This window comes from Anarrhichthys ocellatus, unplaced genomic scaffold (genome assembly GCF_004355925.1).
Source record: "Anarrhichthys ocellatus isolate YVR2014 unplaced genomic scaffold, GSC_Weel_1.0 scaffold37, whole genome shotgun sequence".
Taxonomy (NCBI): Eukaryota; Metazoa; Chordata; class Actinopteri; order Perciformes; family Anarhichadidae; genus Anarrhichthys; species Anarrhichthys ocellatus.
The window spans coordinates 2,613,085-2,631,434 of record NW_022280067.1 but is presented as its reverse complement, the minus strand read 5'-3'; the positions used below and the strand labels follow the sequence as shown (position 1 = coordinate 2,631,434).

Sequence of the window (18,350 nt, the reverse complement as noted above, 5' to 3'; positions counted from 1 at the left end):
CTAAGTGTTGAGCAAGCTAACGTTAAAGATAGCTATAGCAAACGAATCAAGCAGGACAATCACATGCTCGGCATGTTGCTAGCTTGATACCAAATACCGTGATGCCAATGACGGCAAACAATTCACTTTTTCAAATCATGACATGAAAATGCTTTAGCATCTTACATTTTGAAGTATGAAATGGAATAGAAATACTTTTCTGAAATAAAACATCAAAATAATGTTACATTTTTAAAATATGTCAATAACTAAATATGTTAGGGTTTATTTATAGTCTACAGTTTTAAAGTGGATGAAACTAGTTAAATAAGCACAAGATGTAGGCTATTCGTATTTATAATGGAGTCAAGTTGTCACCATTTCATATCGTAATGAAAATGTGTGAGGACAGTTGTTGTGCTTGTCCAATTTTCCCTCGGCACCCCGCAAGTGCTCTTAACGTCTGGAGTATGAAACATGGACAGCATGTCTTGCTTCTCCCCATAACTAAAAAACCTCAAGCGTAGGAGGCCTCTTCAACCTGGAGCAGAGAAAGTACATTGTGAGAGGCTTCAGCCCTCTTAAGACACCGCGTGGTGGGAGGTCTATTTTCTCTCAATCTTCCCTCTCTCCACAGGGAGGGTGAGTGTGTGTGTGAATGCATATGTGTGTGTTGGAGGTTGAAGTCTGGGTCAGAGGCGGGTGGTAGAGTCACTTCACATTGTCAGATCCCTCCACAGATTAACAGAGAGAAGCTGTGTTTTCATTTTTCAATAGCTGACACTCATCAGAATGATAAGAAGTAAAGGAGCTGACCTCCTGAATGTGTCCATGGCTTAACTGAAGCTTCCTTTATCAAGTGTGTGTTTAAGTGATGCATCTCACAGGGAAACCGTTTGTAAACAATCTTTATACTTTTTATTTATTAAAATGAATCTCATTAAGTTATGTAAGTTTTACAAATAATCTTTTGGCAGTACCATATTAGCACAGTTAGTAACAGAGACTATGTAAACAGTGTAGCGTCAATAGCATTGATCATTTTGACTGGGTAAAAGTATGAATGAAAAGAAGTTGGAGGGACAGGACAAAAGGGATGTATTGAGTAAAATAATATTTAAAAAAATCCTGGCTATACATATACAGTATGTATATGTATATATATGTATATATATGTCTATGTATATATATGTATATATATATGTATATGTATATATATATGTATATGTATATATATATATATATATATATATATATATGTATATATATATATATATATATATATATATATATATATATATATATATATATATATATATATATATATATATATATATATATATATATATATATATATATATATATATGTATATATATATATATATATATGTATATATGTAGTACATATGTACATATATAAGGAGGTGTAGAGAGAGAGAGATATATATAGATCATACAGGTAGGTACAAGCCTATAGCTCTCTTATAAACAACTCTACAGACAGTTTAAAAATAAAGCTGTGTCCTCACTCCTGAAAAAGGTGGTGGTGGTGGTGGTGGGTGGGGGGGGGGGGGGGTAATCACAACCTATCACAGTGTACCAAATATAGAAGTCCCTTGGTCTCTGGAGAGGCCATCAAGTGTCTCCTTTCTCCTTTGACTCAACCCACTCTAGTTGATGAACCAGACGCAGAGGGGAAGGCTTTGTTCCGTCACTGCCTGAGAAGACGCATGGTGAGAATTTAAAATGACTTTGCAGTAAAAAAAAAAAAAGGTTGTTTATGCTGCAATTAAACACGCTGATAAAAACTTTCCCAACCACCAAATTTTCATAACTAATAAGAGATTGTAGCGGTGCAGTCGAGGCCAATTCAGTTGCATTCAGTCGGCAACTCAGTTAAGACTAACATGTTGTGACACAGTCGAGCTCCTCACAGATAGCGTTTGTTTCCACTGATTACAAAATAATAATAAAAAATATGTTTATTTCACACTTTTTCAACTGTGACTGGGTAAAGGAGCTTCACATTATTTGCCCCTGTAAGTTTTCTTTGGGTTAAGTGACTTTATGAAGTGTATCCCCTCAAACTGTCTCTACAAGATGACAGCACCAGCTGGTTGTTCAAATGTTTCTTATGATTACCTGACAGCTCCACTCAGCATTATGGGGCGTTTCACTGTCTTTGAACTAGTTGGTTTGATTTTCTGGCCCGCAACTTCACTGTTCTGCTTCACTCTCACCGTTCTCATCAGCATCGTTTCCGGGACTTGACTCCTATAACCAGAAGGGTGGGGAGGTTATTATTTTGTTCTTCTCACAGTATTTAGCAAGAAATCTTACTACGTTGATAAACAATGGACAAAATATCGTATTTATGATTATCTCAATATGTAAAGTTGATGAAATTGTGTAAACCAACACAAATATACATGTGACCAAAATCCAGCAAAACTGCTCATACTGTCAAACATCATCTAAGGATATAGAGTCATAGACGGTAGAACAGCCAGCACATACAAAAAAACATAGCACAACATTTTCTGCATAACTTTGACGCTCACAGCCACTGAAGAGGTTTCTGTCTGTTGTGAATGTATCCTGGTGAATAGCTGGCCATATAAGTTCCCAGCAGTGCAAAGTCGGGTGTTTGGGTATGAAGGCCGGGCCTTTGTTCAGAGGGCCCGAGGGCAGCGGAGCGGAGCTCTTTTTAGAGTTTGATTTATAATTGAAAGCTGTGTTTACATCAGCTCTCCAGCCTCCGTAGCACAGAGAGCAGTTCAAAGCTTGATGGAGGAACCCAGAAATTGAACCCATTAAAATTGGAATTTTTAGGGAAATTGGAGGAAGAGGCGAAGGTTGGGGTGGTCATAGAGCATGGTGTTTACACTTGATTGTACATCACTGTGTACACTGGTGGTACTCTGAAAAGAGCGCAAGGAAATGTTAAATCATCTCTGACAGCTGAGACATTGACCACGTCCTGGCTCTGACACTTGTGCTGTGGGAAGTTGGGAGACTCTCTAGGCGGAGAGGGCAGTGGAAGCTGCAGACCAATCATTACGGTTGGTCTGCTTTGTGTAATTACATCCACACACTGGCTATTTTGGGACATGCTGCATACTGCTAAAACTATTGTAATTCTGCCAGTATCCAAAATTCATCTCTTAGTGTATTGGCTTTGTTGAAGGCAAATACAGACAAATATGTAAACGTCAACATGTGAGCAGTGGCAATCTCAGGCTGTCTGAAGGGCAGGGGTGAAAAATAATTTTCAAAAAGCAGCAGCTGCACACAGTGGGGCACCAGCACGCATGTTAGCATGTGTGGCAGCCTATGGCATCATGTTTTCTTCATTTTAAGGCCACCCAAGAGGGCACTTCTTCACATTTTCTCCACTGGAACAGCAAACTAGAGAGCATTTCCTCAAGTTTTCTCCACTGGAAGGGTAACGTAGAGGGCACTTCATCATGTTTTCTCTACTGGAAGAGCAACGTAGAGGGTACTTCATCATGTTTTTTCTACTGGAAGGGCACCCTAGCTAGAGAGCACTTCTTCACATATTCTCCACTGGAAGAGCAAACTAGAGAATACTTCTTCACATTTTCTCCACTGGAAGAGCAACGTAGAGAGCATATCGTCACATTTCCTCCACTGGAAGAGCAACGCAGAGGACACGTCATCATGTTTTCTCCACTGATAGGCACCCTGGAGGGTACTTCGTCAAGTTTTATCAATGGTAAGGGGCCCTAGAGGACAGTTTTGCCCCCAACCACCCACCTTGAGACCACCAGTAAGCATGAGAAATAGCATGAGAGGTAAACCAAATACAAACTTCTAAACAGATACTGTATATAGATGTACATAAACATATGTGTACATGAGCCTGGTGGGGAATCGATGGACAAGGGATGAGTGTAAATCATGCAAACCAAAAAGTGTTGCTGCTTTTATTTTCACTTGTGCAAATCGGATTCGGGGGAAAAGAAAGAAAAGTTGAGTGAAATTACTGATTCATTTAGACCATGTTGTTTTTCTTTATTAAATGGAAATATCAATGCATAATTCAAAACTGGTGTATGCATATGCTGATTCAGAAACTTGGAGTAAATATTTACAAAGACAACAAGCTGTGCCAGATAAAAAGAATCCAAAGTCTTGAATCTTTGTTGTCATCAAGACACGAGTTCTTTCATTACAAAACCCAAATTGCAAAACTCCTTTTAGTGAATGAAAAAACTGAATCCTCACAGATGATTACAGCCATCCTGAATGCTGCTATTTTCCAAGCAAAATTCTCCAGATTGCTAATTAGCGATAATAATATTCAGTACTTTGACTTTCATGCAGGAAATCACTTCCTCAGAGTGGGCGTCACCTTTTCCCCAAATGTTACACGTCTTAATTTGGAATTAAAGCTCTTACATTCTGATGCTGATTATGAGACGTCGTATACTAATCAGTTGGTTGTTTATGCTTCTGCAGATCTCAATAACAGAAGTCGTATTACCGGCTGGGGAGCAGACAGTAACACTTTCCTGTTTCATTTTCTATGTTCAGCAAATAGAATCGTCGCTTCTCCTGCTGTGTGCGAATAATGATCCACGCATGAGATTATAAAGTATTCATGCAGCTCGTCAAACTCACCCAGCTCCATTACCCGTGTTCCTCTGTGGAGACGTTCACAGTGAACAGTTTAACTGGCCCTCATCTCTGACCATGTATTACCTAATCTCCATCTCTAATTTATAGTAGCTGACAATTTACACCACTTCCCCTGTCTCTCTTTAACTGCAGCGAGCTCTCTAAGTTTGTATAATTTTACTTTCATTGCGCTGTTGTGTAACAATTATCACCTCGAGTCGAAACCCACCCCTAGGCTCTTGGAAATATTGCATTTAATTAAATTGTGTTTTTGCACCAATATTATTTATTTAAATGCTGCACTAAATTGTCTCTAAACCACATAATGGCCTTCCTGCAGCTTTGAAAGCCTCGGCAGTGTCATTAGAGGCACTTTCATAAAACTCCATCTGAGTTCTACCCACAGGACAACAGTGATTCTCCTCATCTGAGAGGCACCGCATGCTGGAGCACCGCATCTTCCACTGCATGACCGGTTAGTGCGGGCTGATGTTTGTAAAGAAAAACAAAAAGAGGGGGAATAAAACCACTGGGAGCAATTTGTTGAATAATGCTTTATTTTGAATTGTAAACATTGACATTGTGGTCTGACAAATAAATATCTCAACATGCACCAGAGGGAGGGTGCATCAAAACAAGTCTGATGTGGATCATCGTCCTCGTCATGAATGAATCACAACACATTAAGTGTGTTTACGTCACATATTCAAAGGTTTCGTTTCCTGAGGTTTACAACTGATGTGTCCTGCAGGGATAACGTGCGTTTTTAAAATGGGTCCCTTTAAAGGCTTGTGTTGTTAAACCCACATCAATGCCCGAGTTCCTCTTCTTTTAAAAAGCAGAGAGCGCCATCAAGTGGTGTCTCTGTGCTCTACATCATGTTTTCTTTGTTTCCTTTGTTGTGAGGAGAGCTGATTGTGTGAGCAGCTTTGTTGTTTGTTAATATTAAAAAGAAAAGGACGAAGTATTTTGTATCTCCTCTACCTGTGTGTGTTGTTGGAATCATTATGTGTAATTGCAAATACCAAATCTGACATGTGCATTACCAATGTATATTAAACTCTGCAATATCAATACCTCATTATGCAATAATGTATATTGAGTGGTTCAGTCTTACTTATTATTATATTTTGCTTTTAACTGTTTACTTATTTACTACATCTTGTTGTTATTATTGAGGTTTCTTGTTATTGCGCTCTCCCCTGTGCTGCTGTAACACTGAACATGTCCCCGCTGTGGAACTAAAAGCATCATCTGATCTACTTTGTCGTTTGGGGGCCATATATGATGAGGCAACCGAAAAAATGAAACATACGTAGTAATATTAATATTAATATTCCTTTTCGGCTGTAAATCAGATATTTAAAATGATGGGTAATATATAGAATGAATACTTTGCTTTACATACTGATGTTGTAATACATATAACTTAACAATTTATGGAAAGAAAAAACAGTTTTGTTGAAAATAATTTATTCAGCATGTGTTTTTTATCCTGCAGTACTTTGACCCACAGTAATACAAGAGAAGGTGAAGTATTTAATACTATTGGTTGATACAGTCCACACAAAACCTGAAAGCACACACCTACATCTTTAGACTTTGTTCTCACTTCTCAACTTGTGCTTTTCTTTTGGTAGAAGATCTCCGTCATACACTGAAGCTCTGACTTGACGATGTAGCGGTCGGGCCTCGCTCCGATGTGACCCAGGACTTCTCTGCGATCTCCGTGTCTTTGGTTCCTGTAGATCAGGAGGACGGAGCAGCCAGAGGGGCAGAGGAGCTGCTCTTTCTCCAGAGCCAGCAGGTCTGGGAGGTACTGCTCGGGGTCATGGTCCATTAGCACCAGATTGAGCCCCTCGCTGGTCCCTTGATTGAGCTGAAGGATTGAATGCAAAGACGGGATGGCCTCCGCTGAGCTGGATGTCAACACCTGGAACTGAAGAGGGGTTAGAATCCTTCTGGTAAATTTAGCTTTCCTTTCAAGGAAACAGAATGTTTGCCAATTTATCTTCTATTTAAGTGCAGCCTTCCCTGGGCGTACCTGGGAGTGTTTGAAGCCAGCCACCAGTATGATTTCCTCCCCTAGCTCAGCTGTGAGTGGGTCCAGCTCCACTGTGACCAGTCTGCCAGCAGAGGGCAGCAGACGCAGCATGCGGACAGAACTGTAGCCACAGTGCATCCCGAGCTCCAACACCTGGGAGGGACGGACACGCCTCACCGCTTCATCCAGTGCTTCACCTGGGAGAGGCGACAGGTGATGCTGATTCCTTCATCGGCTTGATGACGACTTGATCCTTTTCATATCTGTGACTGCTTATTGATCTGACACTTGTTCTTTTATTTCAACGTAGAGCACGATTCGTTACACTGTGGACATGGATTTCCAAACAGAAAGCTATTTTTTTTCAATCAAATAGGTCAAATACAGTTATAGTAAAAACCATGGTGTCTTATTAATGTGATGTGAGGAACTTATGGCTGATAGATACGCAGTTAGATGTAAAATATTATTCTAAGAGAATTAAGTGAGTGAAATACAAAAACCACAGTGTTCATTTCACATAAAGTGAGATTTTCACATAAAATCCTCTTACTGAATCCTTGTAACTGAATGCACTAAAGTGATTGTGCATACTGACCCGTCTGTGGGCTGATGCAGAGGGACAGGTGTGTGTCGGCGTACAGGTTGAAGGTCTCCAGGACGCTGTCGGCTTTGCCGTGGGTGCATTCGGAGAACACAAAGGCGTGGGTGCTCCTCACGCACACTCTCCCTCGCAGCAGCCTCAGCGTCCAGGCCAGAGCTCGATGGCACAGCGAGGCAACTTTGACACGATAACGAGCGGATGCCATGATGATGGCGGGGAGCAGCGGGACAGAAGCGACCATGAGCCACATTTTATAGGATGTGAAGGAGACGGGAAGACCCGTGAAAACCTGCAGGTGTAAAGAGGGAAGGCAGGAGTGTGACTGAGAGGACGAGAAATGAGATTCAAGAAAAGTGTCACATTTCTAGTTCTGATTTCTGCTTCTCTGTTCCGGTTTTGAATAAATCCCAGCTCTGATTTGTCTTTTCAGGCAGCGGTTAGCAGCTGTTTGACACAAATTACGAGGTATTTTATGATTCTATTTTGGTTAAAAAGATAACCTAAAGAGAGGAGAGAAGGTTTGCTATGTTGGCATGTTCACTGTGTCACACTTGATTCTTCTTTAGTCTAAAATAGCATTGTGGGGACATTATGACTGCAGGAAACACTGTGACATACAGTATGTGTGTTTCTCCATATTATGACTAGTCGTTATTACCGTTATTGGTGGTACAGAATTGTCAAGATGCCGGTTTTATACTCAACCTTACACATCACTTAACAGGAATAATAAATAGCATTAGGGAGTGCATGAAGCAATATATTAATTTAATTATTTCTAAGTCTTAACTGGCAACCAGTACAAAATAACTGAGCTCTGGCACCCCCTGCAGACACGTTATGGTATTTCTGTTGGCAGGAGCCTGTTAAAGTGTTTCAACTCTTAACTCATTACAATGTAGAAAAAATATAAGTCACAGGAGGCAGAATGCCTGCTTGTTTATCTTACAATCAAATACCACAGGAAGTGCTTTCACTGAATAAATCTGCTCTTGGAAAAAAGAAAGCTCTCAACCATCTTTTGAGAGTCCAACAATCAACTCTCAATACAGTAAATACACCACAGCAGGATTCTGACTGTTGGGTCTCAAAGAGTAAACACATAAAGTGATGTGGTATGGTGGGCATTTAACAGTAAATTAACTAACTGCATTCCCCTTTGCATGTTAAAAACAATATCATTGTGGTTCCATAAATATATATCATTGTACCGGGCCTGAAGACAATAAACCAAATGACACAGTGGAACTGTTCAAAAATCTAAAAAGCAGAAAGATAAATCCTGTCTGCAAAGATTAAGGGACACATATAAATAATGTTAAGTTCACTCTTTTGCAAAACTAATTATTCATCTTTAATAGATGCACTATCTTTGATTCATAGGTACTTGGAATACATTTTTAAAAAGACTGAATATACAATAACATTGTGTTAAATTTGTATGTTCAAACATTGGAAAAATGTGGATTCTGGAAAATTTTTAACAAAAAAAATGAAAAATTCCAACAAAGATGTTTCTTTGTATTTCCTGAGACAGAAGAAATGACATATTTGCAGTAGAGGTGTAATACTTACCGCACTGCCCTGGTGTCCGTCCAGGTTGAGAGTGTTACCTGTCAAACACAGATGGGGCCGTCACTCTTGGAAGTCAAGAAGGTGAGCAGCTTAAAATAAACCGTCAGCCTCCTGAAAAACGGACCATGATTGTCTCCTGAACAGATATATTGTGGCACAAAGATTACATGAAAGAAATCCACTGAACTGTTTTTGGTATCCAGGAAATCGAAGCCTGAGGAACAGGAGAGAGGAGTGGCGAGTGAATCATTACAAATGAACACATATGCCTGCCTGAAGCTCCCCCTCCTACTTTACAGTACTGCTGCATTATTCCACAAGAGGTCAGCAGATATGTGAGAATATCACCAGGCCCGTGGACACACGTCTGTTTTCCGCAGGACCTGGATAAGTGCATATTGGTGGTCATCAAACCTCTGATACAGTTTCATAAACTAATGGCTTTTAATGTTTGTATTGTGCTTAAGACATGTTGAAATTGTTTGTGTGTGGCCTCTCCTTTTGAGAAACATCCCTGATTGTCTTGATTTATTATGGAAGCTGTTTTTGTATAATCTCATTGACCACAGAGGGCATATACTTTACATTAAATACTGTCAGAAATATCTTTATAAAGACTTAAGGAGACCACAGGGGGCAAAACACTTGATTTTAATCAACAGTATCTGGCTTGGCTGTGCACTTCAGCAAACACAATTGACCATGTTTTCAGCAGGGGAGATATCAAATTTTAATTGCCGATTACATATTTTAAATAAATGTTCCCTGGGCTTCAAGTGCAAGTTCCCTGCAAGTTTACCATCCAAGACATTTTGTAATTCAGGTTTAGGGGCTGTATTTGAAACTAAATAAATGGGGCTAATTAGAAAAGTTTTCCCACCTTAGCCATTTCCACTGTTTCATTAGGTCTGCCTATTAAACTTTTTGTTTATCGGCCTGGTCGAGGGAAACCTGTGAACCTTTTTACTTGCAAAATGTAGTTAGATTTATTTGTTATGATTAAAACAATTCATAGAAAAAGAGATAATGAACAAAAATAAAAATTCTAAATAGTATCTGTGTTAATTGCCTCATAATGATCAATGACTGGAGTTATGAGTCGGCTCTTTGCTTTTTGGTGCCTTTGCTCTATATCAGTGAAATTAATGCTCTCAAAGTTGCCCCATATAGTTGAAATGGGTGTGAGATCCCCAGTGTGTTGCTGCCCTCATTGGCTGGTGGTGGCGTCGCGCTGCTTTGTGTATTTCTGGCCATTGGAGCGGATCATACTGCGGTGTGCAAGTCCTGTCGGTCCGGATGCATCAAGTTAGCCAGCTGCAGCTAGATTAATACCGGAAGTAAGGCGGTTTTGCAACCAAAATAAGAGCCTAAACAAATGGCTGGTGGAGTGGATGCCAATGAGCAGTAATAACACTGACAATTTGTGAATAATGAAATTAGTTTAGATTATAAAACAAAGAAATAGTAATAGATATTAATAGTATTTTCTAGTGTTTATTTTTTATTTAACAATGAGTTAATAATGTCCTAAGCAATTTCCGGTCACCTGTCTTGTTGATTTGTTCATTTTTTTAGCGCCAAAAAAAGACATTCACTTCCGGTTTCCATGGCCTTTAGTTTTGAGAGTTGCAACAGTAGAGAGTGGAAGCATTTTTATTTCAGTTGAATAAATGAGTCTTTGAAGAATCTGCAAATGTCTTCAAAACCAGCGGTAGGTTAACTGATATCTTTATCTTTAAGCAACATACACGCACTTTAAGTAATATGACACAATGTAAATATTATAAGTAATAAGATGACAATTGGTTAGACGGCCTGACGTTACGTTAGATGCTGAAATTATTTTAATGTGTGTGACAGCAAGGGTTTCTTGTTACTGCATTAATTCCCTAAATATTTATTGTGTTATATTTGAATCCCCACTATTGTGAAAGTATGTCCCTCAGCTTTTATTTTGAATGGTCTAACCGAAAGCGATATGGGTGACTCTGGCTGACTTGATGCTGGTTGTTCTGCCTACAGACTCCCAACAGGAGCGACACTGTGGAGCAGCAACTGGTTCGTTCGCCTCGCCGGTGCTGCTGCTGCAACACAACCGACCGACATAATTCACGTCTATTTTTCGGTGGAATAACGCAGCACTGAGCTGCTTTTCATACATTTTTATTATTTTTTTTACAAGCTTTAATACTTGGAGAGCAGAGCTTCTTCGCCAATGGCCAGTCCGGTTGCAGACATCGGACAGTCTCATCAGCATCACCCTGTGACCGAGGAGTCGGCCGCTGACTCCGCGTTTCAGGAGGCGCAGGAATGGATAGAGGTGAGTCACGCGGAGCACTTAACAGAGTTATGAATGCTGTTTTAACTTCGCTTCCCTTCTCGCGCAGGTGTTTTGTTGTATTGTCGCGTGGCCCTGGTTACTGGTTTTGCAGCCGGTATCTGCAGCGCCTTCTCCTATAATCTGCAGTTTGAATTTATTGCCTCGTCACCTGTTGAAAGGTGACCCAAACTGCAGTTATATGACTTATTTCTGAGAAGATATTTGTTTGTTTGTTTATAAGTTTGTTTGGTTAAAGTGTGCTTCTTGCTCAGAAATGCATTTTTCGTGAATATATTTAATTTATTGGTATTTTAGTCTTCTGCAATATCACATTCCTATAATAATTTGTGACTGAATCCCAATGAAAACTACATTAAAACCCTCAAAATAGAAACCGTCATGCTTGATCTCTACAGATAGAGCCTTACTACAGTAATGTATGATACTGCACATAGTTGTACTCGACCCTCCTGAATGTTGCAGCAGGCGTTCAGTTGTTCTTGGTGGAGCTCATTGTACAGTAGCTGTGGGGCCTGGTGCGTGTTTGGCCGAAAACAAAGAATGCATCATGTGGAATGGATTTTTTTTTTTTTTTTTGCCTCATTGAGAGCCCAGCCTGGCGAAGACTAATCACACAAACGAGGTTTTGTTCTGGGAGCATTTTCAATCACGACACTTGCCTGCCCTCCATGGCGTCTGACTGTGTCATCCTGCAGCGAGCTGTCCTCGCGACCGGCCGGTTATCTGTTGCACGTCGGTGGAATGCAGTCACAGCTCTGCAGGTTTACATAAAGGCTTCACAAAGTGATCTGAAGCTCGGCTGTGGCACGAAGTGAACGGTTCAGTGTAGCAGGGGCGTGGACGAGGAGTATGGGGCTGTGGGTTGCAGCATCTAAACTGTTGAATCCCTGCATGTTCATTATATCTTTGTCAATAGCTCCCACTCTGCACTTGTATTGGCCAAACGTTTCCCACCCATCATTTATAGTTCTTTATTTAATGCATGTCTCTGTACCACCAAGAAGACAATTACAACATTTCTATATATAAAGAGTTTTTTTGATACGTCTATTGTTTGACTAGTATTTTTTCAACTCTGGTCATCTTTCTGACCTGATGTGTTTTCATGTGTAGATATTTGCCATACTGCGTTTGAACTAATCAAAGTGTACTACATCTCAGATTAGTATTGAAAATGACAGATCCTCTTGAAGAGTGTCGGCAGCCATTACAGACCTATTTAGCAGCACCAAACTCCTTGGAGGCCCATATCAAGTCTTTAAAAAGCCACCACTGACCTAGAATCTCTGAGGCAGATCAGGACCAAGAGCTCAGAAGACGGCAGTGAACTGATACCTCTCCTGTGTGGTTCTTTTGTCACCCTAACCCAGCGGGGACTGGTTTCATTACCCATCCACACCTGGTCACCTCAGGGAACCAGGGACAGGTTACTGGATCCTGGATGTGTGGAACAACACAAAGCTTCAGTCAGCATTAGCATCGGTTAATGTTTGACGCCTTCTTATTCAATTTATTTATTCACATGCTGTGTCATATATGGTGTCAGGACTCGAGGCGAGAGGTTATAACGACGGGTCTCCTGTTTGTCATTTATCGTCGGGATTAAAACGTGCAAATAAACTGCAGCCGGCGTCCTCGCTGTGGACTGAGTTCACTTCTTCAGTCATACATCCTTCATCTTTGTCCTCTCGTTTGTTCCTTTTTAAGTTTGTAATCGTAACTGTTTGCGTCAAAGACCTATAAGTGCAATATTAAATTCTTGATTGCAAAGGCACATCTCTATCTTCTGACCTTCTACAGGTGTGCCATTCTTAAACAACGGCTGCCCATCTTACATATACTGAAACATATACTGTAAAAAACAACCAGATAACATTAACGGGTCTTTGCAGAGGCAAATCGTGAGACTTCATCGTGCTATTTTAGGGCCTGTTTAAACTGCGTGTATTTGGCATGATTTTAATAACCCACAGCAGTTACTCTTAAATCTGGTTTGTTATGGCAGTTGACGATAATTTGAACTCTGCTGTGGATTTGCTAACCACACACACACACACACACACCCTTAAGAGTCCTGTTGAAAACCAGATTTATGCCTCTCTGTGAACGTGGTCTGGTGGTCCTGTCACTGTTGCATCCGGAGTAGAAACTGCAGTTCAGCGTAGGATTTCACCCTGTAGCTTAGCATAGCACCACCGTCATAGTAAACGGCTGTGTCAGACATTTGTTGTCTTAAGAAGTTCTTCACACCTGTTGCGATACATAGCAGAGATGGGATGGTTTGCAGCACAGTAAATGGCTTTGCAAGTTAGATCACAAAATGTTTCCGAGCATCTATTTCCGTGCAATCACAAAGAAGTAATCATGTTCATGTTCTTTCACCCACAGAAGGGTTTGCTCTGAAACGGCTTTGCTAGATTGAGAACATGTTGATTCATTTAGTGTTGCTGAAAGGAAAGATAACTTCAACTTCATCTTCAACTTGCTTCCTGTTTTCTTCGCTATTAACTGTCTCCACCAGCATTCAGAGAACAGGAGCAGCCATGGCCGACCAATCGCAGCACATTTCGCCTATCATCCACTTTTAATTTAAATCTTCTTAAATGTGTCACCATGGGAGCCGAGCTCAGACAAATGGCAACAAAGGGCCCCGTCTGTAAAAGCCAACGCATTGAAGAAGCGCTCACACCTGCACTCATTACTTCCTGTGTCTGCCGCTTCCTCTCACCAGCTTGTCACTAATGCAGTCACTAATGACGGTGTTTAAGCTCCTGTGATCTTCACAAGAGCCCGACTGGCCCCTTTGATGAGGATGATTGATTTGTGTCACATAGCCACATGCTGTGTGCATGAACAGCAACCCAATGAGGTTATCTGACTGCTTCATTGGTATGATTTTGGCTATTTATTTGCCAGACGATGATCTTCTTAATGCTGGATTTAATCGTGTGTCATACATTTGTAAATAGTTCTTCTTGGCAAGATGTCCTTTTTTTTCTTCCAGAGCTTGTCTCAACTAGTTCTGCGTCTCCTCTCTGTTGGTTCTGCTTTGTCTCTTTCTCTGTAACCCTGGATCCCCACCTCCTCCTGTCCAAGTCTTGGCATGTTTAGGGGGCTGTGAATAACAGAAAGTTCCATTGTGACCAGCCTGAAAGGGAGGGTGATATCATCTACATGTCAATGGCTGATATCATTCCAGTGATATCATTGTACTCGACAGACAAATCACCAGACGGATCCATGTCACTAGGGGATTAATCCTCATTCAGTGTTTCAGTCTACACAAAGTATTTCATCAGGAGACTTGAAGTACGAGTGTTTTTAGTATATGTGCAGTGTTGTAATGTGTATATAGGAGTCAACACACAAATAGGGGTTGTGTGTTTATTCTTTGCATCCTGAAATCAGCTAGTAAGTCCTGTGAAAAGGGGCAACGGAAGACATCCAATCGACACTAGAATAGACTATGTTGCCAAACAAACAGCTTTCAATCAATCACCATGCATAGGTGCAATAAGTACAATTAGGACCAACCTAATCAGACTGGAATGAGACGCAGTTCATGAGGTTAAAGTGCCAAACGGGCTGAGACTTGATGACAGCTCCTGCGGTTTGCTACGGAAACTTTGAGTTAAGGTGCCAGGAAACGATGAGCCGAGCCAAGCCAATGGGCCAAAGAGGTGCAAAGAACCCAAAGAGTTTTTAACACTGATGATGATCCTCACGCATTGTGAGGACAATATGTCATATCTCCACACTTCCAGATGCTTTGTTCGGTGTAAGATGCATTTAAAGTTTCTTTGCAAAACCAGTAATTTGAATAGCGATTGTACATTGTGCCAATAATATAACACTATGTCATGGTTTTGTGATTTGGTTGATTGATTTTCTGTTTGAACGTTGTGTGGAACAGAACATTCAGAACGTAGTTTTTATTGAGAGAAGTAATTTAATATTTAAATTTCTGCTTTTCAAACCTTTTTGAAATATGGAATTGTTTTGATGTTTTAGTAATCAGCACTTTAAAGTCGGCCACCAGATAATCCTCATGCTTGAACTCCTGTGTTTAAAGTGGAGGCTTGTTTAAAGCCGACACGTGCTGGAGTTCTAATTGGCTTAATATTAATGGCCTTTGTAGCTGTTTTTGCAATCGTGATCAGATAGTCGATGGTGCTTCTTGAAGTACATTTAGTTTTTTGCTTCACACACACTATTGATGGATACTCATGAGGAAACCTTTGTCTCCGGTCTGATTCTCACCATGATAGCCTGTTCAGCAAAACAGACCCCTGACCAAAAAGATCACAGGGTCAATCTTACAGTAATGATGCGAATCCATCAACAGCTGTTTGTCTGTCAAAATGTCCTTGAGTAGCACTTTCATACCAGCACTATACAATGTTCATGTTCTGAATCAGCGCTCGTAAAGGCTCTTTTTCCTCGTTGGATCCCATGACGGCAACAGAACTTGAGAAATGTGATGCAGCACACCTCTCTGTTCTTGGCCCGGGGCTGTTTTGGGAAGCTGGCGCTGTGTGCTTAGAAAGATCTATTGTCTCCTCTGAACTCATCCATGATGTCATTCCCAGTTTGGGGGCATTGTCGTTCTCGAGTCCACTGATGTGTTAAGTGCTGAGATGTCTCGTCAGTTATTATCAAAGTGCATGAGATGCACCGCTGTGACTACAAGCCAAGGAGGAGTGTACTTTTAGAAGGAAATGTCTGTCAGTGAAGGGTTTAGGCTGGATTGAGGATGTCCCCTTCATCACTCACCTTAGTGCTCCGATGAACTAGAGGTCCATGGTCCAGCACCCCCACCCCCCCTCCCCTCCTCCTTGTGCATTGTGAACGATGAGTTTAGAGAACACAGTTTAGTGTTTTATTCCGGGATGAGAATTAAGTTGGAACATGGACATGATTCATTTCAGGAGCCCAAGTCTTTCATTTTGTTTCTCTGCATTTAGAGCAAAATTTATGACTTCTGCCGTCAGTGTGTTTATGGTTACGTAATATCATATTTAAGCAATTTGGACAAATTGGATAATGAGTCTGATTCATGCAAATTTCGTAAGCAAAGTAGGTAGATTGTGTTTACAAGACAGTGGGTTGCAATGTTAAGCTATAGACTGACATGAAGTTTCTATCTTTCATGGATCCCTCCGGGGAGAGTGTTACATTTAGCCATTTTTATCAGCGCAACATGCTGCTATTCACGGTCCTGAAAATACTTTTTAGACGTTTTACATCATGAAGGACAACAGTCTCCACATGCTTGTTGAATAAGCTTTATTGGCCACAGTTGTAGTGGCTTGTCATGCATCTATGTTGCCTAAAGTAAAGCATCCACAGCTCTATTGATGGAACAAGTCACAACATAACCGTCCACGTTCTGCTCAGCTGAGCTGGAGCTGATACAAGTGCAACACAAAATTGGATGATGCTGTTTTTTTTTTTTACAATTAGATTAAAGCTCCTTCTTTGCCAAAACACAAATCGGCGTCGCACAGCTTCAGTCACTCACACAAATGAGAAATCCCTGAAAGTAAGATGCTAATCACTAATCCTGTGGTTATGATCTTCTTAATCTCAGCAGAAGCCGTCTGTCCTCTCCTGCTGAAGCAGGGAAAGGAGCCGGCGTGTTGACACTGCAGCATTAGAGAGAGAGAACAAAGGATTAGATGTTTCAGAGAAGCAGGCCTCGTCATTGCACCTACAGTATACAGTATATGTCCAACCCCCAAATAATACAGCCATCTTTTCAAGTTCTAGCTATACCTTTTTAAATGATATCAGTGCTAATGGGATGCATCAGTGTGTTAGATATGGCCGGATGCTTTTGTGTATGATTTGGACAGTGTGTTAAGAGAGCAAAAACCCACGTAGTAAACAACAATAATGCACTTGTCAGCAAATGCCTGCCAGTCTGGGTCCAGATGGGTCTTTATGAACACACGCACGTTTGGGTTGAGAGGTGTTCATGTGGTAGATTACCAAAGAAGATTAGCCCCCCCCACTGTGTTTGCACGTCTGAACATTTGTGTTCATTCAAGTCACTGAAGCGACATGAATCCACTTAAGGTTATTCCATATTGTTCTGGAGATCCAATCTCATATCGGCGGTGACATTTAGACAAATAATGACCACCGTTTCTGTTTTGTTTTCATATTTTCTGAACTTGAACGCTGAGTCACTGATCGTCAGCCGTTCTGGTGTTCACGTGTGTCCTGCCTGTAGCCGACTTGCGTAACGTCCTTCATCGCAAGGAGCTTTCAAATGAAGCGGTGGGGTTTTTTTGGCTGCTGTTCACTTCCAATAACAGCAAAGTAGATATTTGAAAGCTATACCTGCCAAACTAGACACACATAAGATAGGTGCTCCTCTTGAAGCAGGAAGGAAAAGAGAACTCAAATGGCTCAACTTATCTAGTAAAATCGGCAGGTACTTAATTTTACAATCAAATATATTCAAATAAAGTAGAGCACTAGGCAAGGTGAAAGCAACTTTATCCAGTTAGGTTGATGACAACTTATCACACACAACAGTATTCTTTAAGAAATCATCTTTGTTAGTGTGAGTAGTTGATGGGTTTCCTAAAACAGCCCTTTATTTAAATGAGACTATCTGTGGGTTTAAGAACAGATTTAAGACCGACTGGCTAACGCGCGGATTGGCCGATTCTTGTGTCACATGATGCATTTATTTGAGTTTACAAAGTGCCACCCCAAATATTACATAATTACATGTTACCCCCTGTGGTATACATTATATACCTACCTGTCCAGGATGTACCCTCACAGGATGCATGCTGGGATAGCCTATAGCCCAGCTGGATCCGAAACTGGACAAGTTGTAACAATAGAAAGATGGAGTTCTATAACATCCAGCAGAGCACCGAGAATATCAGCTGCTCAGTCTGGACGTCCCTTTGACTTTCTTGCTTTGTGTGCGTCTCTGTGTGTGTGTGTCTGTTGGTGCCCGATGTTCCAAGTCTGTCTGTGACAAGGTGAACATATTCATCTTGTTCAACTGTCAGGTCTGTGTGTTCATGCGCTGAAAGAGAAAAGGAGCCTTCAAGGAGGAGAGAGAGCAAGGCAGCCTGGCACTCAAACTGCAGTGCGACACACACACACACACACACACACACACACACACACACACACACACA

General features: G+C 40.9%; 2 protein-coding genes across 2 annotated transcripts in view; one reads left to right on the top strand and one right to left on the bottom strand.

Moving 5' to 3' along the window:
* Window positions 1–6,086: 6,086 nt before the first annotated feature.
* LOC116394107 (transmembrane O-methyltransferase homolog) lies at window positions 6,087–9,054 on the bottom strand. The gene is made up of 4 exons (XM_031866933.1): window positions 8,844–9,054; window positions 7,263–7,557; window positions 6,665–6,861; window positions 6,087–6,559 (listed from the first exon to the last, which is right to left on the bottom strand). Exons 2-4 carry the CDS (start codon window positions 7,516–7,518, stop codon window positions 6,236–6,238), a joined length of 777 nt encoding a protein of 258 aa, XP_031722793.1. The 5' UTR covers window positions 7,519–7,557; window positions 8,844–9,054; the 3' UTR covers window positions 6,087–6,235.
* A 1,442-nt stretch (window positions 9,055–10,496) lies between these two features.
* The window catches only part of LOC116394068 (LIM and calponin homology domains-containing protein 1), a 74,697-nt gene continuing 66,843 nt past the window's right edge, over window positions 10,497–18,350 (top strand). Inside the window, 2 exon segments of the mRNA XM_031866856.1 lie at window positions 10,497–10,554; window positions 10,866–11,163. Of these exon segments, the coding sequence (XP_031722716.1) occupies window positions 11,059–11,163 (105 nt within the window). The 5' untranslated portion in view covers window positions 10,497–10,554; window positions 10,866–11,058.

Coding starts and splice junctions, on each gene's coding strand:
- LOC116394107 (XM_031866933.1), bottom strand. CDS start 7,518: ATGTGGCTCATGGTCGCTTCTGTCCCGCTGCTCCCCGCCATCATCATG. Junction 6,862..7,262: donor CTGCATCAGCCCACAGACGG/GTCAGTATGCAC, acceptor CGCCTCTCCCAG/GTGAAGCACTGGATGAAGCG. Junction 6,560..6,664: donor CTGGCTTCAAACACTCCCAG/GTACGCCCAGGG, acceptor ACCCCTCTTCAG/TTCCAGGTGTTGACATCCAG.